This window comes from Anabrus simplex, chromosome 2, assembly GCF_040414725.1.
Source record: "Anabrus simplex isolate iqAnaSimp1 chromosome 2, ASM4041472v1, whole genome shotgun sequence".
Lineage (NCBI taxonomy): Eukaryota > Metazoa > Arthropoda > Insecta > Orthoptera > Tettigoniidae > Anabrus > Anabrus simplex.
The window spans coordinates 302,490,145-302,517,494 of NC_090266.1; the positions used below are offsets into that span (position 1 = coordinate 302,490,145).

The following is a 27,350-nucleotide window of genomic DNA, read 5'->3' on the forward strand; positions in this document are numbered from 1 at the left end:
GAGGAGTATCAGTATTGGTTAAACTCCATCTCACCCCCTGTAAACAGCTAATGGGAGAAGATGGCATGCTCGTCGTACGAACTAAGAATGGTGTAATTTTGGCAGCGTATTTCAACCCCGAATGCTCCGCAATGGATATTGTTGACAATTTTGGCATAGCGTTGAAACAGATAAAAAAAGATGAGATAATTATATTAGCAGGTGATCAAAACTGTGCCATATATAAGCAAAAAGGGAAAACCGAAGAAGTTATGGAGTTCCTTCAATCACAAGGTCTAAAGCTGCTTAACCGACAATCCGACTGGACGTATGTCTGCCCAAACGGAGGGAGTACATTATATCTCATCCTTACTAAGGGATTCAAGATAGTTGCCCCGGCTAAAAGAGTTTGCTCAGAAGAATCCGTGGTGAGAAAACACATCCCGGTCAGCGCAAAGATCATAAGCGAGACTAAAGAAGAAAAGAAAGCCAACACACTTGGCAAGAAAACTGACATTGGGAAAATAAAGGCCGAGGCTACTCTAAAACGATATATCGAGAACTTGATAGAGAAGGAAAATTTAGATGAAGCAGCTCTCTCTCTCTAGAAAGACTCCTTAAGGCAGCGGTATTGCCGCGAACCTAATGGAAAGGAAAACACTGGTTTGACAAAGAGTGTTATTTACAAAGAAAACAAACGATAGAGTCTCTCCATAAGGCTAAGAATATAAACACTACAGAAGAACTCGAGTAATACAGAGCCAAAATAACGGTGTACAAAAAGCTCTTGAAAAAGAAAATAAGTGACAACATCGAAAGAGAAAAACAGAAAATTATAGAGGAAGCTAAGAGTGATCCATATAAAGCACTACGCCCCAACGAAAGAAGATTCCAGCCAAACATACCGATGGAAACTTGGGAGGAGCATCTGCGCAAGGTCATCTGCTCGAAGGAAACCAGGCCTCAGTTCAGACAGCCAGAGGTCTGTCATGAGCCCCAGCCTTTGACAACAGAAGTAAGTAAAGCTAAGCAAAACAGGGCCCCAGGTAGAGATGGTATTTGGAATGAGCATATTCAAAAGACAGCGACAGAAACTACACTGACTGACAGAGCAAATGCAACACCAAGAAGGAGTGGTCAGAACTTTATGCCAATTGCAGGGTAGACTGACGTCACTGAGGTATGCTCATGATGTGAAATGCGCCGCTGTGCTGTGCACGTAGCGAACGATAAATGGGACACGGCGTTGGCGAATGGCCCACTTCGTACCGTGATTTCTCAGCCGACAGTCATTGTAGAACGTGTTGTCGTGTGCCACAGGACACGTGTATAGCTAAGAATGCCAGGCCGCCGTCAACGGAGGCATTTCCAGCAGACAGACGACTTTACGAGGGGTATGATGATCGGGCTGAGAAGGGCAGGTTGGTTGCTTCGTCAAATCGCAGCCGATACCCATAGGGATGTGTCCACGGTGCAGCGCCTGTGGCGAAGATGGTTGGCGCAGGGACATGTGGCACGTGCGAGGGGTCCAGGCGCAGCCCGAGTGACGTCAGCACGCGAGGATCGGCGCATCCGCCGCCAAGCGGTGGCAGCCCCGCACGCCACGCCAACCGCCATTCTTCAGCATGTGCAAGACACCCTGGCTGTTCCAATATCGACCAGAACAATTTCCCGGCGATTGGTTGAAGGAGGCCTGCACTCCCGTCGTCCGCTCAGAAGACTACCATTGACTCCACAGCATAGACGTGCACGCCTGGCATGGTGCCGGGCTAGAGAGACTTGGATGAGGAAATGGCGGAACGTCGTGTTCTCCGATGAGTCACGCTTCTGTTCTGTCAGTGATAGTCACCGCAGACGAGTGTGGCGTCGGCGTGGAGAAAGGTCGAAAGGTCAAATCCGGCAGTAACTGTGGAGCGCCCTACCGCTAGACAACGCGGCATCATGGTTTGGGGCGCTATTGCGTATGATTCCACGTCACCTCTAGTGCGTATTCAAGGCACGTTAAATGCCCACCGCTACGTGCAGCATGTGCTGCGGCCGGTGGCACTCCCGTACCTTCAGGGGCTGCCCAATGCTCTGTTTCAGCAGGATAATGCCCGCCCACACACTGCTCGCATCTCCCAACAGGCTCTACGAGGTGTACAGATGCTTCCGTGGCCAGCGTACTCTCCGGATCTCTCACCAATCGAACACGTGTGGGATCTCATTGGACGCCGTTTGCAAACTCTGCCCCAGCCTCGTACGGACGACCAACTGTGGCAAATGGTTGACAGAGAATGGAGAACCATCCCTCAGGACACCATCCGCACTCTTATTGACTCTGTACCTCGACGTGTTTCTGCGTGCATCGCCGCTCGCGGTGGTCCTACATCCTACTGAGTCGATGCCATGCGCATTGTGTAACCTGCATATCGGTTTGAAATAAACATCAATTATTCGTCCGTGCCGTCTCTGTTTTTTCCCCAACTTTCATCCCTTTCGAACCACTCCTTCTTGGTGTTGCATTTGCTCTGTCAGTCAGTGTATATCTATATGGATTGTTCTGCTTAATAAATGTCTATAACTAGGCAGAATACCAACACAATGGAAGAAATCCACAATAAAGCCTTTATACAAAGGTAAAGAAGACACAGACGATCCTAATTCCTACAGAGGAGTAGCCTTAGAGTCGACAGGCCTAAAATTGCTTTCAAGAGTCCTTACCAAGCGAATAGAGGGAATGATAGATCCATTGCTATCCGAGGAACAGTTCGTGTTTAGAAAAGGAACATCCATGTTCAAGGCTATGGAAAATCTGCTAGGACACATCAAATCTACGTTGGAAACACCAGGAGGAAAATTCTACGTGATATGTGTAGATTACTCGAAGGCTTTCGATTTAGTGAACAGGGAGATCCTAGTCAAGAAGCTGGAGAAATTGACCGGAAGATCTAACGTGACAATGCTTATATCAAATATATTAGCGGAAAATTATGTACAAACGGATGATGGGATAGACGTATCAGAGTGGATACCACAGAAAATAGCGGTCCTCCAAGGAGATCCACTGAGCCCAATCTTGTTTAACGCCTTCACATGCGATGTAGGGGTAAAGATAAAAGATAGTACAAATGCGAAAATGTATATCTACGCGGATGACATGGCGATTGCTTCAGAGAACATCGATGAACTGCAACGAGCTATGGACTTACTCGTGGAATGGGCAGAAGAAAATGAAATCTGCATAAATGAGGACAAAACAGAAATTATGATTTTCATGAAGGGTGGTAAATTAGCGGGGGCTGACAAAATAATGTGTAGAGGATCGCGTCTAAGAAGAGTAAACCATTTCAAATATCTGGGACTAACTCTGCAAACAAGTGGGCATTGCTTCCGAATACACATCAGATCCAGGATGGTTGCTGCGATCAGAGTAATGAACGACATAGGGAATATTACCCTTATTGCAATAGAGACAGCTATGCAGCTATTTAAGGCAAAGGTAATACCAGTGCTGACATATGGTCTTGAACTCATAGGAGAGTACCTTACTTATAAGCAGCTGGAGGATCTGGAGAAAATTAAGGCTCGATACCTCAAAAGTGTCCTGGGAGTATCAAAGACAACCCGATCGCGTTTGGTATATAAGCTAACGAGGGAAACGTACCTGATAGAGGACCTTTGGAATGAGCAGATACTGCCAGTTAATGCGGCATACGAGAAGATTCCACAAGATCTGAAAGCCAAGAAAATGGAAATTTGGGATTTCTTCTACACTACCGAGGCCATGATGGACAGAAGGTGGATGGGTACTGGCGGTCCATGGTTTCCATTTTAAGTTGTGCTCAGAGAAGAAATTCCACGACCCAAATGATCAGTGCGTGTGCAAGCTTTGTGGTCAAATAGTGAATTTGTGAAAGACTGATAGTGATCTCCGCGTTAACTAAGCAGGTGTGGATGTATATATGTCATTGTATTCTTGTTTTATGTGTTATGGCTATTGGCTGCATTAAAACATTATTATTATTATATATATCTCTGGTAAGGCCCATATTAGAGTAGGTTCCAGTGTATGGGACACTCACTAGGATTACTTGTTTCAAGAACTGGAAAAAATCCAAAGAAAAAGCAGCTCGATTTGTTCTGAGTGATTTCCGACAAAATAGTAGCGTTACAAAAATGTTGCAAAGTTTGGGCTGGGAAGAAATGGGAGAAAGAAGACGTGCTGCTCGACTAAGTGGTATGTTCCGAGCTGTCAGCGGAGAGATGGCGTGGAATGACGTTTGTCGACGAATAAGTTTGAGTGGCGTTTTTAAAGGCAGGAAAGATCAAAATATGAAGATAAAGTTGGAAATCAAGAGGACGAATGGCGGCAAATATTCATTTATAAGGAGGGGAGTTAGGGATTGGAATAACTTACCAAGGGAGATGTTCAATAAATTTCCAATTTATTTGCAGTCATTTAATAAAAGACTAGGAAAACCACAGATAGGGGATCTGTCATCTGGGCGACTGCCCTAAACGCAGATCAGTATTGACTGAAATATCATTCCACTGCTGAGATGGCTGCGTTGCTTAATTAAAGTTAGAAAATCATTAAAGGGGATGGTAATATTAATTACGGCTTCCGTACCTGAAGCCGCTTCCTTCGCCAACTGGTCTGCTTTTGTATTGACTAAAATACCGGTATGACCAGGTTTCCAAACTAGGGTAATATAATGATATTTCTCTTCTAACTCTTATAATAATTTTTTGACATTATAAACATACTAATTTATGGGTGTGTTTATAGAAGTTATCGACTCCAGTGCCCTTAGCGAGTGAGTGTAGGTAGTGACCTTTTATGATGGGCATCTTTAATATATAAAAGTGCCAGCCGAATGGAGAAAATTCCTGCCGTAAAAATTAACTATGACGAGGGTAATGGAAACTTATGTGAAATGCTGAGTTTGGGAATGTAGAAGGCCGAAAAACTTAAACTTCATGAATTAACTAGGCATATTCCATTAACAACATAGAGGAACAAATGACGATCGATAAGCGCATACCGTGTACCACTCGTGAGACATCTGTCGGTAGTGTTTCATTACATCCCTACTACGGTACTGTTGTATGCATAGAGTTAGTAAATAATACACCAGAGGTAGCATTGGCGCTGCAGTCGCGTGCGAAGTTGAACGAGCGCGCTGTTTGGCAAAAGCTGGATTGTTTGGCACTGTCACTAGTGGATCTTCCCGATAAACGGAAGTATATAATTCTCTGAAGGAAAATGTCGGTCACCTGTGCAGCTTATGGCTGCATAGATAGGTTCATAAAGGGCAATGGCGTATAATGTCACATGTATTTTCCTTGAAATTAATTTCCTTGCGCATAAAATAATACTTTGCGTGACACTTATTGTCATGTAAATTGGCCTACTTGGGCTGACTTTGCGACTGATTCGCCTGTCGGCGTGAATGAGATTCTTTCGGTCTTACCTTGAAGACTGAAATTAATGTTTTTAGGAAATATAAGGGATGATATGTTCCTTTCACTGAATGACCATGTGCATGATACCCAGCGAGTAGCTGCAGGCTTCAGGTCACGTAGCTGTCAGCTTGCATTCGAGAGAGAGTGGGTTTGAACCCACTGTCGGCAGCCCTGAAGATGGTTTCGAAATTTAACACCAGGAAAAATCTTGGTCTGTACCTTAATTAAGGCCACAGTCGTTTCCTTCCCACTCCGAGCCCTTTCCTGTCCCATCGTCGCAGTAAGATCCATCTATGTCGGTGCGACGTAAAACAAATTGGTACAAGAAAGAAAATACGGTAAGAAAAGGTGTGCATGATAGCCTGGAATTATGTTCCGTTTTTCACTTTTTGGGTGTACTTATAGCATTAACAGCTATTGAATATATTTTTGTATATACAGTTTGTTGCTTTCCCTTCGTACAATACGTGTAGCAGTCCACATTTATACCCCAGCAGATTGGCAATTTAGAGACAATTTAGACACCGTGTGAGCATATGAGTCCTCTACTTTCGTCAATATTATTACTCCTGTAAATGTCATATAGGACTATATACAAGCTTAATACAGTATTGACCAAGCGAGTTGGCCGTGCGGTTAGGGCCACGCAACTGTAAGCTTACTTTCGGGAAATAGTGGGTGTTGGAACACTACTGGGCAGCCGAACGGAACCACACCCCGGCTATCGGCAGGGGAGCGAGATTGTGAAAAGGCACAGCAGAATGCGACCCTCCAGTTTAGTTTTGTTTTCTTCTCTAAGCTGAGGCACTACCTTTTTTGCTGTCTCTGCCTTAAATGAAGGCTACGGGAGACTGCTGGACTTGTCTCGGCAACATGGGTCGAGGGTAGATTCCACTTGAGCTATTATGTTTCACCTGTAACAGTTAGCAATGATCGTGGCGCGCTGTTGTATGTCTGAAGTCTTTGATGTAAATATGGTTAATAAATTATTATTGATTGTCCTTCGTATATGTTTTTCAAAATGAGCTAGGAGAGAGATTTGGTTACACCAGCAAACAAACAGTGGGTTCAAACCACACTGTCGGCAGCCCCGAAGATAGTTTTTCATGGTTCCCCATTTTCACACCAGGCAAATGCTGGGACTGTACGTTAATTAAGCCCACAGGTGCTTTTTCCCACTCCTAGTACTTTCCTATCCCATCATCGCCATAAGGTCTAACTGTGTCGGTGCGATTTAAAGCAAATTGTAAAATATGTAAGTATTTTTTCAATTCTCTTCAATCATAATTTACCACTCTCCCTTTCCATTAACAGAAATCATTTTAAAAGTTAAAATCTTAAAGCAAATCATACATTTCAGGAAAAGCTAAATAAAAACTCCATAATAGGCTGAAACCACAACCGATTGTCATATTTGCACTTGTAATCACGTTTAGAAAACATCCATAATAATAATAATAATAATAATAATAATAATAATAATAATAATAATAATAATAATAATAATAATAATAATAATAATAATAATAATAATAATGGCCTTACGTCCCACTACGTACTTGCACGGTTTTCGGAGACGCTGAGGTGTCGGAATTTTCTTCCCATGGAAATTCGTTCATGTGCCGGTAAATCTATCTACAAGAGGCTGACATATTTGAGACCTTCAAGTACTACCGGACTGTGCCAGGCTCGAACCTGTCAACTTGGGCTCAGAAAGCTATGGTCTAAGCCGGCGATGAAAATATTTTGTCTACTTTACCCCGAAATCTCGCCTACGTGTTTAGGCCTAAAATTTCGCTCAACCGTTTCGTACGAGAGAGGGCATTTTCGGTCGTTGGGCAGAATTATACCAAATTCCTGGACATTCACACAAAAATAGCGAACTATACGTGCCTTCCTTCTAAACGTTTGTTGTTTGAAGACTTAGTATGAACAGTAAACTGATTTTGTGTAACTTGACTGCACCTGAGCACCGTCCTCTTTTATCACGTATTTATGCCCGTATTCGTGCTGTTTGGGCTTTCTGTTTTACTGGAGAGAAGCATCGCAAGTATACTGTAGTATCTGAGAATATTCACATGCAAGAATTTTAAACCTTACCTATATCCACACAGTTTTAAAAGTTCCCTGTTTATATTGATGAGTACAGCGGAGTGACCTTTTTTTCCAAACAGCTACGATTTCAACATGCTCCGCTCGCTACAGTGATCCTCTCGTAGACGGTGACGCCAATGCTACCTCTAGTGCATCATTTACTAACTCTATGGTTGTATGTGCGTTCTGTCCGTCTCTGCTTACTCTCAGTTTCTACTCATTCGACAGTTGCTCACCAAAGGAAAGCGTTCGCTGCTGCGCTCCCGTGACAGAAGAGGTAGCAGTCAGTTTTAACCTGACGTCACTTTAATATGTAAGATGGAAGACCAGGCGATGGATCCAGACGACCCTCGGAGGTTTGCGGGCCAGCCCTGGGAGGTTTGGGCGAAACATCTCGGCCGGTGGGGACCTATACGTAAGTTTACACGTCCTAAATTTCAAGTTTTAAGTTGAATGCCATGTGAAGGTCGTATGCGTTTAAAATATGTGTCGACATACGAATGGTTGTGTGAGTGATGGGTTATGGCTAAGTACTTCTGATGTTTACAGTGATTGACACATTCTGTTTTTTCTTTTTTCAGCCGATCCGCCCGTAGAAAAAAGAGAACGCGGCGTTACTTTGCTTCCGAGGGAAGGTAAATGTGCGATATATATGTATCATGTATTGATGAAGTGGAGGTTGTGTCAAAAGGTGTTGAGTGGTGTTGGTTTTACTCAGGTGGACACAATTGTTGGATGTCATCCGGTGGTTAAGTGTATAGAGTGAAAATATTGCTGAGTATAAGTTACTTCTATAGTTTTGATGGCTCGCAGCACCGTTTTAATGGCTACATTTTGAGATGTGTTTGAACCAACTGTCAAGTTGATGGAATAGTCACTATATTTTTTAAAAAATTAAGGTTTATGTTGTTTATGATCATTCGTATGATCATACCGATTCTGTGACCACACTGTAAACGATTCTATATTGATTGTCAGTGCCCCCCATCCTCTGTATTTTAGAGGATTAATAGCGATGAAAATAAGAATAATAAGGGAATAATAGTGTGTTAGGTTTAAGGATGTGGGCGCCTTAATGAATCTATCATTATTTTCTTGGAAGCTTTCCTTATATTTTGGAAATCTGTGTATCACATGGAAGTGCATCAGTAGGCACAACATGATAGTTGTGTTACATGTATACTGAAGTAAGTGTGTGGCGATTCCATTGCAGTTGTGTACATTTCTATATGGTTTGCCGATGAGCATATTTTCATACAGTGATACTTCCTAGTTTATATTCATTTCTGCTGGTAATTGTGTGGATAACTAGTTACAGGGTTATACTGTAAACTATTTTATTTAGTGAAACTGTGCTACTATATAACCGAAAGTATCTTTAATATCATTGTTGCGCATTATATTACCGCTGTGTGACTGACCCGCAGCACATTTATCTCGGAACGGAAATTCGTTGGTACAGTTCATGTAGTACTAATAGTAATAACTTTATTGCAGCCAAATGGCCATATATAAAGTACATTAAACTATTATATGTAAGCATCACATCCCTAACATTAATTTATGTTTTACAGTAGTTCATAAGGGATTTTCCTTGTTTAGTGCATTTGTTGAAATCGTAGCGTTCGCAATGGCCTTCACACAACTTACAAACGCACTGCTCAGACGGGTTATGATAGCCCTTCCGAGTACATAGCTTATGGTGTAAACCATGTATTGCCAACCTATTTAGAGCACTCCGCATATCATTGTTTGGTCCAGACCAGCTACGGATGAGCATGGCATCGGTCGAGTAAAATTCCAGGTCGATGTCGTCTAGCTGCTTCTGTGTAATTTGAAGCTCTTGTTCCTGTTTTGTAGATGGAAGCTGCATCATGATTCGTAAATCTTCCAGTAAAAATGTCTCGGAGGCTAGTATGTATGCCAATCTTGAGGGTGACATCTTGGAGATCCCCAGTGTTCTTTTCAGAAATCTACTGAACGTTAGATGACAGAACCTTTCTGGTCAGAGTTGTATACTGAAGACGTCCAAGTTGTAGTTATCACATAGCTATTTTTCTAGGCGCAACGACGAAAAATTTTAGCCCTACTGAGTCATTCAAAATTTGCTGTGCCATGATGTATATATTAATGCTTTGATAACAGGAAAATTTGAAGTATTGGTGAGAAGTTGGGTTATGTACTGTCACAAACTTGGGATTGTGTATATACTGTAAGTTTGCTGCAAGAAAATTATGTATGTTGAGAACTTGAGTAGTGCACTTGACTCAAACATTTGTTATACCATTCTACTTACATTCAAATAGTTAGGTCATTAATTAGGTCATCACGGTTTCATGTTTAGAAAATTAGATTCTCTGGTTTTTTAATTAATAATGAAGAACAAACTTACCTTTCTAGAGATAGTAAAGTGAATTGTCATTAAAAATGCGATGTTAGTTTACTTAGTTGCATGACATTGATAATGTTCGTAATTTATAAAATTTCTTCAGGTACAGATTATTCAAAGCAGTATGCAGGCTGACCCAAGCTTTTAGCCATCAAGTTATGACACAGAAAATTTTTATCTGTAATATTTCTTTATTTTAAGGTTATATTTATCTTTATTTGGTTTAAGACTAATACTTGGGCACAAATTTCATTGACAGCGGAGGACCAACTGTGCATTGTCATACGTTTGACTGCATGTTACCGCCATAATTTGCACTGTTCCCCAATGGTGTTTCGTCGCCCTACTACAGTAGGCTCTCGTTAATCGGCCATGTCTTACACCATTAAGTTGTCCGATTACTGGAAGTGTCCGACTATTAATGGACCATTTCTATTTGTATTATTGGAAGTAATCCAAAATATCAGTGTCTGGCATTTAAAAACACACGATTTGATTAGGCTATAGAGTTTATTATAAAGTAGGGTACATTTATTGAAAAACTATACTTTTAAAATTAAGTAAAATAATAATATATATTATTTGTGTGTACTGTTCTCACATGTTTTAATTTTACTGTAAGTGAAAAAATTTATCTATTGTAGATTGTTTCTTCTCTTTTATACATTTTTACAAGTACATCACTCTTCAACTTTCATAATGCAGTAAAAGTGCTGGTTGCGGCGGAGTTTTCTTCTTCCCATTTGCTACGGATTTCGATGACAGAGAGCACGTCTTCAGTTTTTACAGTTGTGTTCTGTAACATCTCGAATGAGTCTTCAGCTTCTTCTCGGTTTGACGAATCTAGCTCTGTTATAATTTCGTCATCAGTTATTGCTTCTTGAAAGTCGACTCCTTGAAGCTCGGTGTCTTGGGCCTGCTTTACTGCTGACTCTATCAGGTCTGCTCATGGCATTAAATCTTCTTCAGCGGAGGCAGTGAAGACCGTAACTTCTTCCACGATTGCTGATTGAGGTACAGGCTGCTGCAACCATGAATACAGCGTCTTTCAAGTTTGATTTCAAAGTCACAGTGATGTCATCATTACGGCTAACAGCCTCAAGCAAAATTTTTGTACCTCTTTTTCCCATTTCAGTTATGTTTTGGTCCATTGGTTGTAACAGGGGAGTGCAGTTTAAAGGCATGAAAAGAGCCTTAATGCATCCATTTTTTTGACATTAACAAGTCATTAAGTCCATGTCCTGGTGCATTATCGAGAACGAGTAGCTCCTTTTCAGGTAAATTTCTTTTTTTGAGAAACGAGCGTACTTGGGGTACAAAATCAGTATGGAACCATTCGTGGAAGATTTCTTTTGTCATCCTTGCCTTATTTTGACCTTTATGAGTGACAAGCAAATTTACATTTTTAAATGATTGCAGATTCTTAGCCTTACCAAGAACCAAAAGTTTCAATTTGTGTGTTCCAGTGGCATTTGAGCAGGGTAAAGTGGTTATTCTGTCTTTTGGCACTTTGAAACCAGGTGCACAAGCTTCATTTTGATGAACATAACTTTTTTGTGGCAATAATTTCCAAAATAATCCACTTTCATCTGCATTGTACACCTGGTCACCTGTAAGACCTAGTTCATCTACATGCTCTAGAAAAAGTTTAATAAACTGCTCTACAGCTGCATCGTCACTAGACAACTTTTCTCCGGTCACAGTCAACAGGTGAATACCATACGGCACTTTAAATTTTGCAAACCAACCCTCACTTGCTTTAAAATAATCTTTTCCATATATTTTGTTATAAAAAATTAAAGATTTTCCTTTTAACAATTCAGCAATAATTGGGGTGTGCTGAGTATGTTCTTTTATAAACCAAGAGTAAAGTACTTCTTCCATCTTAGAAAATTCACCTGCTTTCACAGTTTGCCGTAAAGAACCACCACCTTCAGCATCTTTTACAAACTTTTCAATGTTCTCTCTGCTACTGTTGATTGAGTAGATGGTAGTGCGTGGAATATTATGTGTTCGAGCTATGTTAGCAGCCTTCTCTCCCTTGTCTAACTTTCTTAAAATCAACCAATTTAACACTCGGTGTTAGTCTCATGTTTCCATTTGACCGTTGACATTTCACAAAAATCTACTTTAAGTGTACATTATATTGTATTTTTATTTACATAAACTCCTGTTAATATTAAACACACTGAACTAAACTGTAACACTTACAATCACTTAATAGTTAAGTACACGCGTTAAGGTTATGATGCTACACTTCACTGAGGCTGACTGACACTGCCTAATAATAACCTATCTGTAGTGGCGCCAAGCAACAGGAGTAGTAGGGGTGGAGTGCAATGAACTGGCTTTCGTCCGATTACCGAGCAGTCGCCCATCAAAACCGTCCGACTAGAGAGCTGACAATTCCCACACGAAAACTGTTCGAAACGTCGGATTACTGGAAATGTCGGACTATTGAACGTCCGATTAGCGAGCACCTACTGTATCTGATTTCCTTACAAAGTAAAAAAAAAATTATTTTTTTTTCAAATTTTGCAGTAAATTACATGGATTCATAAATTTTCTGTAAGTTAATTTTACCGTAAATGAAAGAAACAGAGTGAATAAATAATTGTTGAATCCAAGAAGTGGGAAGATTTCAGTAATAACCTAGAAAGGCTAGGTCAAGCAGCAGGGAAACCTTTCGGGACTAATAAGGAATCTGAGGAAGGGAGGGGAAAAAGGAAAGGAATAGTGTTTGGGTGAATCGGGTGAACTTGTAAATCCTAGGGATTCACTGGACAGGTGGAAGGAATATTTTGAAACTATTCTCAACCTAAAAGGAAGTCTTTCTGGTGATGTCATGAACAACCAAGCTCATGGGAATGAGGCCATCGATGATGGTGAAATTATGCTTGTTAGGCCCCTTAAAACAACAAGCATCAATCAGAAATTATGCTTGAGGAAGTAGAAGGGATGGTAAATAAATTCGATTCTCATAAAGCAGCAGGAATAGATGAAGTTAGACCTCAAATTGTGAAATATTGGGAAGACAGGAATGAAATGGCTTCATAGAGTAATAACATTAGTATGGAATGTTATTAAGGTACATTCTGATTGGACAAAAGCAGTAATTGCACAATCTACAAGCAAGGGAACAGGAAGGATTGCAATAACTATCAAGGTATTACATTGATCAGCATACCTGGCAAGGTGTTCACTGACATTTTGGAAGGGAGGGTGTGATCACTGGTTGAGAGTAAGTTGGAGGTTTCAAACAACAGAAGGGCTGTCAGGATCAGATTTTCAGCATGCATCAGGTAATTGAAAAATGCGACGAGAGGAATAAAGAGTTACATTTGTGTGTGTGTATAATAACGTCCTGACTGACTAATTCATCGTCACCGAGCCAAAACTACTGGACATAAAGAAATGAAATTTTGGGAATACATTTATATTACAATGTAGGTGCTCACTAAGGGAGGATTTTTGGATATTCCTTCGCTAAGGGGGTGAATTTTTAAAACGAGTATTATCTATATCTCAAAAACTGAACAGGTTAGATGTGAAAATTGGTATTTGGAAGCTCTTAAAAATATATGCACATATATAATTCTTGGAAAATCCTCTTAAGGGGGTTAAATGAAGTTAAAATTGGGTAAATTTTTAAAATGAGTAGGTTCTCAAAAACTTAACATGTTACTGATGTAAAAATTGGTATTTGAAATCTCCTTTAAAAACATAGGCCTATTCTTTTTTTTCTCTCAGAAAATATACTTAATTGGGCGAAATGCGTATTGGTTCAGTATACTTACAGGTATTAGACAAAGTTGTAATCTTTTGCCTTTGTTGGTCTTAGTTTACATGGATCACCTACTAAAAGGTATAATGTGGCAGGGGGAAATTCATTTAGGTGGAAATGTAGTGAGCAGTTTGGCCTATGCAGGTGACTTGGTCTTAATGGCAGATTTTGCTGAAAGCCTGCAATCTAATATCTTGGAACTTGAAAATAGGTACAATGAGTATCATATGAAAATTAACATTTCCAGGACTAAAGTGATGTCAGTAGGTAAAAAATCTGAAAGAATTGGATGTCAGGTTGGGAATAGAAAGCTGGGGCAGGTAGAATATTGCACATATTTAGCATGTGTGTTCTCCCAGATTGAATCAAGGTGCAGCAAAGTTAAATGCAGTGAGCTCACAAACGGTATTCTGCAAGGAGGAAGTTACAAAACTATCTTTACACTGGTCTGTTTTCAGACCAACTTTACGGAAGTGAAAGGTGGCTGGACTCAGGATATTTTATGAATAATTTGGAAGTAACAGACATGAAAATAATGAAGATGATCGCTGGTACAAACAGATGGGAACAATAGCAAGAGGGTACTTGGAATGAGGAGATAAAAGCCAAGATGGGAATGAACTTGACTGATGAAGTTGAACACATAAATGGGCCTCGGTGGTGGGGTCATGTGAGGCGAATGGAAGAAGCTAGATTACGTAGGAGAATAATGGACTCAGTCATGGAGGTTAAGAGAAGTAGAGGGCGAACAAGTCAATGATGGTTTTTCTTTTTTTCTTCTACTGGCTTTACGTCACACTGACAGATAGGTCTTATGGCAACGATGGGATAGGAAAGGCCTAGGAGTTGGAAGTGGCAATGGCCTTAATTAAGGTACAGCCCCAGCATTTGTCTGGTGTGAAAATGGGGAACCACGGAAAACCGTCTTCAGGGCTGCCGAAAGTGGGATTCGAACCCACTATCTCCCGGATGTAAGCTCACAGCTGCACAGCCAACTTGCCCTGTAGTCAATGATGGTTACACTCAGTTTCTAATGATTTAAAGATGAGAGGTTTAGAATTAAATGAGGCCACAGTGCTAGTTACAAATAGGATTGTGGCTGAGTTAGTAAAGTCACAGAGGCTTGCTGGCTGAATGCTGTAGGGTAGGGCCTATTACAGTCTAGGGTATAATGAAGATGTGTGTTCATTTACAGTTTTGATGTCCTCCATGCAAAAGCATCTCCTTTCTGGCTTATTATAGATTTGTTTTCTATGAACTTTGAGGCTTTATTTCTTTATTTCTCAAAATGTTTGATTACCAAATTGGGGTACGGCATGCATACTGCAAGATGTTAATTGGTATTTAGTGAATACATGGTGTTATGGAAAGTTATACCCAAGTTTACTACATGGTACAGTTGTTTGTCTTGTTATGTTGTGATGGACAAATACGAATGTTTTCAGTTTTGCTTTTTTGTTGCACGTTTGGTGAGTGTAAACACATTTGTATTCACTGCACACAAGTGACAGTCTAACCACCATGGCACTGGTGTCTGTGTCTAATACATACAAAGTGTTTGCTAACATAAGGTTACATACACTGGATGTCGAATTTCTCACAGACATGGACACTTGACGTCGCCCAAGGTATTATAGTAGGTTTTCATCAGTCCGTCACAGACATGTTTCACAGTGACTAATCCATTGTGCCTGAACACGTGCAAACACTTGCAGGTCCGCCTCTATGGCATGTACTATAGCAAAATGGTGGAGCTTATCTTCTGTTCTACTTCACTTGCATATATCAGACTTTTGATGTGGCCCCGTAGGTAAAAATCCAAGGGATTTAAATCAGGAATTGGGCACCTAATTTGTCCATTGCGCCCTATCTTAAAAAAAAAAACCATGGCACTACAGCCCTTGAAGGACCTTGGCCTGCCAAGCGACCGCTGCTCAGCCCGAAGGCCTGCAGATTGCGAGGTGTCATGTGGTCAGCACGACTAATCCTCTCTGCCGTTATTCTTGCCTTTCTAGACTGGGGCCTCTATCTCACCAACAGATAGCTCCTCAATTCTAATCACGTAGGCTGAGTGGACCTCGAACCAGCCCTCAGGTCCAGGTAAAAATCCCAGACCTGGCCGGGAATCGAACCTGGGGCCTCCAGGTAAGAGGCAGGCACGCTACCCCTACCTTGCAGTGTGGAAATGTATGGTTGAGGTATTCCCGTACAATGCGGCTCACATTAGGTGGTACATATTCATACACATTTGCAATGGTATGTGCTCAAGGCACTCTGGTAGCTCATCTCTGAACGTTTGGTTATTTGCACATGTCAGACTTGTGGGTAATACTACTGCTTCTTCCTGGTCTTTATTCCAATTTCTTGGGGCCAGTGCTTGTGTTTATTTGACTTTGTTTTACAGTTAGAACCGGGCAAGTTGGTTGTGCGGTTAGGGATGCGCAGCTGTGAGTTTGCATCTGGGAGGTAGTATGTTCGAATCCCACTTTCGGCAGCCCTGAAGATGGTTTTCCATGGTTTCCAATTTTCACACCAGGCGAATGTGGGGGCTGTCCCTTAGTTAAGACTATGGCCATTTCTTCCCGGTCTTAGGCCTTGACTATCCCATTGTCGCCATAAGATCTATCTGTGTTGGTGCAACGTAAAGCAAATTGAAAAAAAAAAGTTCACAACCAGATGCCGTTCCAGACACCAACTCTTGTGAAAGGATGTAATCACAATTGCAAGTTTCTGTGGTGGTTAGTGGTGTGATATTTTGTATGTAGATAGAGACGTGTATTGAGACAAACACCAACACCCAGTCCCCAAACCAGAGGAATTGACCATAGATAGTTAAAATCTCCAACCTGGCCTGGAATTGAATTCGGAAGCCTTTGAACTGAAGACCACTACACTGCCCATTTTGTCAAGGAGCTGGAAATACTTGGGGTCCAATTAGGTAATCACCAATGATACCGGCCCACACATTCCCTGTAAATCACTACTGAAAATGTCCCTGCTGAAGTGTACTTTGGTTAAGGACAGCTGATGTATGGGTATTATAGAAATTAAACACCCCATTCTTCATGAAACAAGTTTTGTCTGTGCACAGCTGTTGGAAGGGGAACAGTTGCTGTTGTTCCGTTTTGTTTAGAAACCCCATACAGAATTTTTGCCTTTATGGAAAATCCTCATCTTGCAGGTACTGTCAACTTTGCACGTAATAGGGTCTCCTAATGAATTAATTTATTCTTGTAAGTGGAATAATTTATTTCTTCATCCCTTTCAATACTGAACAAGCTTAAGGTGATGAATTGCTTAGAGGATGTTTTAATCATATGTGACCTCTTCCAGCTACAGATGTTTACATAAAACACTAAGGTTATGGGAGTCAAACTGTAATGAGTCAATAAATCATGGTATTGTCATAGAAACACATCGTCGTTCCACCTTGAAATACCGTTATGTGGCAATTTTATCGGAGGAATACTGACCTGTAGTACACGTATCACTTGAAACGAAAATTCGTTGATATTGTTCATGCAGTACTGAACCTTAGATGAAAAAAGAAGTGAAAATCCACAGCCTCTTTCCAGTCATTCCACCGGGTCAGGAATGGAATTAATGAAGCCCCCATCTAGCGGTGAGGATAGGAATTGTGCCGGCTGCCGAAGCCTGTTTCACTCCTCTGTGGCACTGATAAATGAATAACAAATGAAATGATATTGGAGTGTGTTGCTGGAATGAAATATGACGGGGAAAACCAGAGTACCCAGAGAAAAGCCTGTCCTGCCTCCGCTTTGTCCAGCACAAATGTCACGTGGAGTGACCAGGATTTGAATCACAGAACCCAGCGGTGAGAGGCCAGCACGCTGCCGCCCGAGCCACAGAGGTGATTGAACCTTAGATGACAGAACCTTTCTGATCAGAGTTGACCTGGATTATATCACTTAGTGGTTTTTCTAGGTGCAGCAATGATATATACATGTACTAAGAAAACTGTTTGGTAATATTAATAAATTTATACATTCTTTGAATAATGAAAAAAATAGTCTCAACCATTTATAACAATTCCAAAGGGACTGCCATTTAACGGTCATTATAGATGATAGTCGCGGTCCTTTTTTTCCTTCATAAAAATGTCCTGTAAGTTCTAGGCTGCACACTTACATCAATAATTAACAGAATAAAGTTAAAACTTCAAAAAATTTAGGTGAAATAAGTAGTATTTGCAATACAGTACGTGTGGAGTGGGACTGAGATGCATTTTTCTTTTAATGTTTGCATAGTACATACAGCAATAATATGTGATGAAACAAGTAGCAACAGTCTAACTTGACCAATTATGCTGCACACAGTCTTGGCTAATAAGTGAGTGTTCTCTCTATCCCTTCAAATTGTAGAAATCATTGAGTGTGATACATCCACTTTCTTTGTGCTGCTGGCATTTATTTGAATATTTTATATTCACCGAATTATGTGCGACTTTTCTTCAGCATTAAACATTTTCCCTTTCTATTGTGGCATCTTCACAGCAATGCTTGCCTTGACTATTTAATAGGCAGACAGATTTGAAATCTACAATCTACTGCAAACAAGATTTTGAAAATAAGCTTTAGATTGTTTTCAGCTATCCCCAAACACATTTAAAACAAAAATCAACATTAAGCGTTATAGTCGTTATATTTCCCCGAAAATGTGATAAAAATACAGTGTAATACAATATGTTGTAATAAGCGATGTCATACTAGGGGATGTTTTAAATACAGTGTTTATATAGGATCTAGACAGGACCATTAGATTTTACCATTTCATCCAATACATTGTTAGAAGTGATGTCACAATAATCTGTTTCAAGTGTATATGAATACATTAATTCCAAAGAGATGTTCATGTGATATCCCTTGGAAAGGAAATATGCCTTTCGTATGGCCTTTTTGAAGGTTTATGGAACTGAAGGACTGCTAAGCAAGTGTGTTGCTAGATAATGGAGAAGTATTTTATTCTTTGTTTAACAATATGCTTTTTTACAGGTATGTTATAGGGCTGTACTTGTTATATTTAGTGTTTGACAGATTTCAGAACTTGGTTACATTACTGAGTTGACACTGGAAAGTATGGCTTCATTGTTAACAAATCATAACATTTTAACCCTCATAATCTTAGTGTTTTATATAAGCATTTGTAGCTGAAGGTCACGAATGACCAATACATGTCCTGCTTTTTTGAATTCATCACATATTAAACTTGTTAAGTAATGAAAGATGGAAGAATAAATTATTTCATTTATAGGAATAAATTATCATTCAAAATCAGTACAGAACCCACACTCGTTCTCACAGGACCTGATGCGCAGTCCACTAGAACACACCAACATTGCACACAACACTTTGTATGCTTCTCTCCGGATGAGTTCAGAATGTCGGCTTATACTGATAACACTTGCCGTGATCTGTGCTGACCACAGTCTCAGTAGGACGGTAAAACACGACCAGGATTGCGTACTCGCTGGTACGCAGCATTGAATGTTTGTCTGTTGGATGTGAGGAATCAGGAAATTGTTCTCTTTACAGTCTGATGGCAGTTTCTGAATGACAGTGTGCTTCGCTGTAAATAAGATGCATATTCTCCATCTCGTATGTATAAAACTCAATTTTTTTCCAGCAAGAACAGACTGCACTTTTACTATGCTTGTAGTCCACAGAAGGACTACATCTGTTATCTGTTATCAGTCCAGCAATAACCAGTTTGTGTGCTTGTTGTGATTCGCTCTACTAGTCAGACCTTTGTCCGGGTTTGTTGTGTTTGTCACAATATGTTGCTTGCTTGACTTTGTAACTGGATTGACTCGCGGCATACAGAAGCAAACCACTGTACTGCTGTGCGTGTTCTTACCTATTGTATTACCTTGTATAAAATATTGTTTTTTACAATGTCATATCTATACCATCACGGTACCTGCAGTATGTCCGAAAAATAGAAATGGTTTTCACGCATGCCTTTGCAAATATAATTCTCTGCTGTCGCGAATGATTGGAGTACAACATTCCCTTTCTCTCTGTATTTTATCTTTGTGTGTGGTATTGAAGACTACTATATTTAATCAAGAACTTGTTTTTTTCATGATAAGTTTCTCTATTTTACGAAGTAACATTCTGTAAAAATAATAGAGATCAAGTGGTCCAATGGTTTAGATGTTGGCATCCCGTCAAGATCGTCGTGGAGCGACTTCTAATAGAAATCTTAAGACTTCTTCATAAATATGAATCTCATCCTATGAAGTCAGATCTTGCAGAATACTGTGGGTTTTGACAACTTCCTCTCCATTATTTAACTGTTCAGGTAGGTAGTATTTTAATTACCGTAATATGATTGCTATTTTAAGGGGCCTAACTTCAAGTTCATATAACCCAGGTAATATTTTCATTTACAACCAAGGCAAAAGGAAAAGGAGAGGGACTCTGATGCAAGGACACAATAAAAAATTATTAACCTTGTGGAGTATGATGTCCCAGAAATATGTAAATACTCCAGAATTCAGCCTACCATACTAAATATTTAATGTTGAAGCATTGTGCTCTGGAATGCATGCTGTGTCCTTGCTTCAGTAAATCGCTCTTTCTTGCCATTTTCCTCCATGTCAAGTTATTCTTTCTTGAGGAAGGTGATAATTTTGAATGTGTCTCTACTTGGTCAGGGACATTTGTAAAACAAAATCAGTTTAGTGATTTATTAGAATGTTTGAATTATAGCACAGCACAGTTGACTAAATCAAAGAGTTTGGTTCTACAATAAGATAATTCATGTGAAACTAATATACTAGTTCCGGATCAAAAGACTTTGCGATTTTGGTTGGCAGATAAGAGGTTAAGAAATTATTATGTTAATAAAAACCAACTTTCCAATACTCAATGTCCTTTATATTTAGGATAAAACCATTTAATTACAAGTAGGACATGTTTCGCTCAATCATAGTGAGCATCATCAGCTATAGATAACATAAACCATGGTGGGTCAGGGCCCTGATCCTGGTATATATAACGAAAAAATGTCTAATATACATTGATAAAATATGAATTTTAACAATTTAAAAATAATCAATAAGATTATATTATGTCTATTAAAACAAATTGATCATTAAAATTGCTTAAAATGTAAACTGGAATGAATGACTTAAAATGTTATTATAGTACGTAGTGATTAGATGTTCGTATAAATCGTTGACCATTATATCCTTGCTCAATTGCATTAGACTGTTTATGGTAAAAACAGATATTCACATAAGGGTGAGCTCTTGTAATAAACTATGATGTTGTTTTTTAAAAATAAACATGATGAAGAATACTAAAATCGCATATAATGGTTGAAAAACGAACTTCACTGATGATAAAACATCGTCTGGATCGGCGTAAATTAACCTTTATGGGACTTCCTCGCATTGTGTTTCAAACATTATTTTGTGTAGTAATGTGTTAATATTGGTCTCGGGGTGACCATCAAACCTCAGTAAACAACCAAGAGACTAATCTCCTATCAATCGCACACGGGATACACCTGATACACCTTCTCCATTAGGAGACCAATATTAACACATTACTACACAAAATAATGTTTGAAACACAACGCGAGGAAGTCCCATAAAGGTTAATTTACGCCGATCCAGACGACGTTTTATCATGAGTGAAGTTCGTTTTTCAACGATTATATGCGATTTTAGTATTCTTCATCATGTTTATTTTTAAAAAACATCATAGTTTATTACAAGAGCTCATCCTTATGTGAATAACTGTTTTTACCATAAACAGTCTAATGCAATTGAGCAAAGATATAATGGTCAACAATTTATACGAACATCTAATCACAACGTACTATAATAACATTTTAAGTCATTCATTCCAATTTACATTTTAAGCAATTTTAATGATCAATCTGTTTTAATAGACATAATATAATCTTATTGATTATTTTTAAATGGTTGAAATTCATATTTTATCAATGTATATTAGACATTTTTTCGTTATATACACCAGGATCAGGGCCCTGACCCACCATGGTTTGTTATCTATAGCTGATGATGCTCACTATGATTGAGCGAAACATGTCCTACTTGTAATTAAATGGTTTTATCCTAAATATAAAGGACATTGAGTATTGGAAAGTTGGTTTTTATTAACATAATTTCTTATTCTGAAATCCAATACGGTTGTAAAATGAGATTTATAACTTGTAAAGATAAGAGGTTCATGTTAGAAGTAATAATTTTGTACATTTCATGTGTGTCTTAGGGTCATAGTAATAATTAATCTCCCTTTGTGTAACCTCCTTTTTAATTGGAGTGAGGCAATAAGAAGAATTCAATCCTTTATGTATTAGAGAAGCCGTATGCTTTGATGTGCCCATTGTATTAGTTCTGCCTGATACAACATTTCTTTATTATTTTAAAATTAATAATGCAGAGGTGAAATTCACTGCAATACGAGAATATTATGCATTGTAGTAGTAGAAATGTTTGTAGCAAATATGAAGACTAGATGAAGTTGAACAGCTAATTTGTCACCAGTTAATAGAAGAGGATTATAAATTCAAAGCAGATTGTTCATTTAATACATGTAGGAATAAGTTATGTTACCCATTGAAAGTAAAGTAGATGAACCAGAAAATTGAACTAAGGAAGGTGGTGACATTCAGTAAAAGGTCACAGCTCCTGACTTTTTTAATTTGAAACACAATTGCCGGAGGGTTAGAGTTTGGCCTGAAAGAGACAGGAAGTAGTGAAGTTGAAGGAAATGCTCTTATCACTTGGAGAAGCAGAGCCTGCTCTTTTCACCAGGGAAGTGTCACATTTTGCTGAAGGGACCTTTAAGTTTTTCAGTCTGTTAGACATAAGATACAAATTTATAAAACACTAGTATATACGAATGAGCAGTTGAATTAGAGATTGCCTGCATGGTTTTGGAAATGGCTTTTCGCTCGGCCTAGCAAATGCTATACAAGGTGTCATGTAACAGCAAGGACAACAGACCTTGTATGTTCCAGTTGACTGGAGGATTAAGACCTGAGAATTAAGCGCATTTGATCGAAGCCATATCGCTGACGCCAGACATTTGGACCACCCCATCTCTGAAGTAGTGCAGGCAATGGTCTTTCAGAGGGCCACCGTATCAAGAGTGTACCATGAATGCGTTGATGACAGAGGTCCCCCTTGGCTAGTTCATATCGTAAGAATGGATAGGCAGGCCACAGTGTAGCAGATCACTTGTCAGTTGAATGCCACACAACGAGGTGTGAGCAGCCATACCAGCCAGACTCATCTCCTTGCCATGGCGTACAAAATTGAGCAACTCTGCTCAACACCAATTGAAAGGCTCAACTACTGACAAGGTCAAAGGAACACTACCATTGGATGCTTGAAGCAAGGTATGAGGTTGCCTGGACAGACGAGTTGGTACACGCTGATGGTCTGCTACGAGTTATCGTCAACCACATGAGGCAATGGATCCCTCTTGCCAGCGGTGTACAGTTCAATGTGATGGTGGTAACCTCGTATGGGGAGTGTTCGCATCAGATGAAATGGGATCCCTGGTACATCCTTCGCCGGCAAATGTTACAGGAACATCCTGGCGGATAATTTTCACCCCTTTGTTTGCCTCTAGCACCCTGCAGGCAACCACTCCATGCAGCAAAGTGTGCTCCCGAGTTTTGGCCAACTGGTTTGATGAGCACTGCATAGATGTGAAGATGGTTACCTGGCTCCCAACGAACCGCAATCTCAATCTGATTGAACCCATTGGATTGCTGTCGAGAGGGCTGTGTGTGTCCTGGTCACTGCTCCGACCCATCTTTATGGGTGATGAGAGGCTGTGCATGTGCAACGATCATGGGACAGTATGGCTCCCCAACGATTCCAGTGTCTTTCTTGTAGAGTCCATGCTGTGCTGCATTGTTGCCATCATCAAGGCGAAAGGGGGTGCTACTCACTACTAGCCAGGTATCGCTAATTCAGTTACTCATGAGTGTATACCTCGAGAAAATGCAGTTTATTAACAGTAGAATTACGTTTCATTCTGTAAGAACATACTCGGATTCTTTCAAATTACTTATTCGCATGTTTATATATTTACAAGCTTGTTTATGTTGTGTGAACTTGTCACGATGTCTCTCTCTACTGAAAATCATCTAGGAAATCATCGCTTATTTGTTGTTTTCTCTGATTTAAAAAATGCCTGCACCACCACGTTCATATTCAAACATACTCTCTACCTTACAGTACTGAAAATTCCAAGATACCTTCATGTATGTATGTTTGTCTGTTTTTTGAATCCTCAGTGTACAGGCTGGTTGAATACCCAACAGCTCCATCAAGCTGTTTTAGATGGCTTAAGCAACACTGAGATGGTGTACTAAAGAAATGAAAGTGGGGTAATCTCTCGGTGTGTTCTTCACTGAGGCAGATATGACGTCCATCGAAATGCATACAGCATCATCTTCACAAAATTCATATCGGGGACTAGCTGCATAGAGAATGACATTCCTAACTTTGCTCATATTGTTGTTAAAGCCAAGGCTAGGAAAGAGAGAGGGGGGGGGGGTCCATGGAAGTACCGTAAAGTGGGGTAACTTCGGCCACTGACGAATAGCAACACGTATTTTCAGAAAATTAGAGGGAATATTTCACATTTTATTTTTAAAAATATACGAAAAAGTGGCCGAAGTTACCCCGTTTTACGGTAACAAATTTGTTCCAGCACAAATGAGGAAACCTATTGCATTGTAAACATTATATCTCACTAGAAATTGATTTGTCAGATTTCTGGTGTTCAGTAATTCCTTTCGAAGCACAACCAGTGCCTCTTGAGTGTTATGAAAGGTGTTGCTCATAGGATTAGTCGTGCAACGGTAGGACTGTCTGGCCCATTGTGGAAATAAAAACAAACTACCTCACTCTTCATCTTTCCTAGTATGCCTCATTTTGGTTCTGGATTTCCTATAACTGCATAGCCTATGGTCATTTTGGTTTTGGCTGGAGTTTTAAGTCCAGATGTCCTTCCTGATGCCATGTGAATTTTGAGATGAAAACATCGACCAGGTTTCAAACCTGTCTTTTTTTTTTTTTTTTTGCTAGGGGCTTTACGTCGCACCGACACAGATAGGTCTTATGGCGACGATGGGATAGGAAAGGCCTAGGAGTTGGAAGGAAGCGGCCGTGGCCTTAATTAAGGTACAGCCCCAGCATTTGCCTGGTGTGAAAATGGGAAACCACGGAAAACCATCTTCAGGGCTGCCGATAGTGGGATTCGAACCTACTATCTCCCGGATGCAAGCTCACAGCCGCGCGCCTCTACGCGCACGGCCAACTCGCCCGGTAAACCTGTCTTTTAGGTGGGAAGCCAGCAGCTAAACCACTGAGCTAATCACGCCGCCACCCTCCCCCCCCACTCCAGTGACGTATCTACAGACTTCTCGGTCCCTGGTAAATTTTTAAGGTGGGGCCTCCTTTTAATTTCTCTGATGTACATTATTATTATTATTATTATTATTATTATTATTATTAATATTTATTTTCTAACATGGTTCATGGTGTAGGTTACTATAGTCACATCCTAGTTTGCGAACCATGGGCAATGCCAGAGTGGCCTAGTAAGTGGTCCTGAGAATCGGGATACCAGTTGCTATGGAATGGATGTGAGCATGTCGGACATATTCTGTGTCATGGCCCTCCTTGTGCTCAGGTGGCTAGGACTACACAATCCACCGTGGTCCCTAACCCATTAGAGGAGAGATTCTCACTTGGACTATGTGTAAGGAGGGTAGCATCCTGCTTCATGAATTTGAGCTCAGAACATTTTAAGCAAGCCTCGGACTTATGGGAGTAACGGAGTCCCACTCTCATTAGACAGGCGAGGGACTCCTTGGAAACAACTTTGCGAGCAAAATGGAATTCGATGGGGGGGAGATGTCAGTATTAATGGGGCTTATGGAGGAAAGAAAGTAGAACTGGCTGTCAGCAAAGAGAATGCATGTGGATGTACTAGGAGTAAGTGATATTCGGGTAAGGGGAGATAACGAGGAAGAGATTATAAAGTGTACTTGACGGGTGTTAAAAAGGGGAGGGCAGAGTATGGGGTAGAGCTGTTTATCAGGAATACCATTGCATGTAAGATAGTTTCTGTTAGGCACATAAATGAGCGAATGATGTGGGTAGATTTGTCGGTTGGAGGAATTAGGATGAGAATTGTCTCAGTGTATTCACCATGTAAAGGTGCAGATGAGGATGAAGTTGACAAGCTTTATGAAGCATTGAGTGACATTGTAGTCAGTCAACAGCGAGGATAGGATAGTGCTAATGGGCGATTTCAATGCGAGAGTTGGAATTAGAACTGAAGGATACGAAAGGATTATTGGTAAATGTGGGGAAGATATGGAACCTAATAGGAATGGGAAGTGTTTGCTGGACTTCCGTGCTAGTATGGGTTCAGCAGCTACATACATTCTTCAAGCACAAGGCTATTCACTGCTACACATGGGAGGCTAATGGTACAAGATCCATAATAGACTATATCTTAACAGACTTCGAATTCAGGAAGTCTGTTAGGAATGTACAGGTTTATCAGGGATTTTTCGATGATACAGACCACTGTCTGGTAGCGAATTAAGTAGGTCTAGGACAGAGAAAGTGAAATCTGCCTGCAAACAAATACAGGTAGAAAATCTCCAGGACGAGGAAATTAAGACAGAAGTACCTGGATATGATTACTGAGAAGTTTCAAGCAGTGGACACTAAACAGGTTCAGGATATAGAAAGAGAATGGGTGGCATACAGGGATGCTGTAGAAGAAACAGCAAGGGAATGCTTAGGAACGACTGTGTGTAAAGGTGGGAAAAAGTTATCATCTTGGTGGAATGATAAAGTGAGAGCAGCATGTAAACGTAAAAAGAAGGCTCATCAGAAATGGCTCCAAACAAGGGCCGATGCAGAGAGGGAATTGTACGTAGATAAATGAAACAGAGCAAAACAAATAGTTCATGAATCCAAAAAGAAGTAAGATTTTGCTAATAACCTGGAAAGGTTAGGTCGAGCAGCAGAGAAACCTTTCTGGACAGTAATAAAGAATCTTAGGGAGGGAAAAAGGAAATGAACAGTGTTTTGGGTAATTCAGGTGAACTCATAATAGATCCCAGGGAATCACTGGACAGGTGGAGGGAATATTTTGAAAATCTTTTCAACGTAAAAGGAAATCTTCCTGGTGGTGTCGCAAACAATGAAATTCATGGGGAGGAAAAAAGTGATGTTGGTGAAATTACACTTGAGGAAGTGGAAAGGATGGTAAATAAACTCTATTTTCATAAAGCAGCATGAATAGATGAAATGAGACCTGAAATGGTGAAGTATCTTCTTTTCTTCATGGGGTCTCAAAGTATTAGTTCCTAATTAGCATTAACCTCTAAGATCTTTTGCTACCATGTTTTTCCTTCATTCCCGCCTAGATATACCTGCTCCCTTCACAAAGCTGCAGGTTGTTCTTATTGGGTTGTCTTGGATTTTTTCTCTCTTCACCTGGTGGTCCTAGAGTGGAGAGTTTGATTCTACCCAGCGCCTCACATTCAAAAAGTACGTGTTCAGCTGATTCCTCTACTTCATTGCATTTCCTACATATATTGTCTCGTATTACTCCATTT

At 40.1% G+C, this 27,350-nt stretch overlaps 1 protein-coding gene across 4 annotated transcripts in view; it reads left to right on the forward strand.

Moving 5' to 3' along the window:
* The first annotated feature begins 7,845 nt into the window (after window positions 1-7,845).
* Window positions 7,846-27,350, forward strand: part of LOC136864070 (ataxin-7-like protein 1) — a 521,582-nt gene continuing 502,077 nt past the window's right edge. For 3 of the 4 annotated variants that reach the window (XM_067140614.2, XM_067140616.2, XM_067140615.2), the window contains exons 1-2: window positions 7,846-7,936; window positions 8,103-8,156. In XM_067140614.2, the coding sequence (XP_066996715.2) occupies window positions 7,855-7,936; window positions 8,103-8,156 (136 nt within the window). In that variant the 5' untranslated portion in view covers window positions 7,846-7,854. Of the gene's footprint in view, window positions 7,937-8,102; window positions 8,157-19,803; window positions 20,016-27,350 lie in introns of those variants that run through there. The other variant, XM_067140617.2, reaches the window with a different exon arrangement.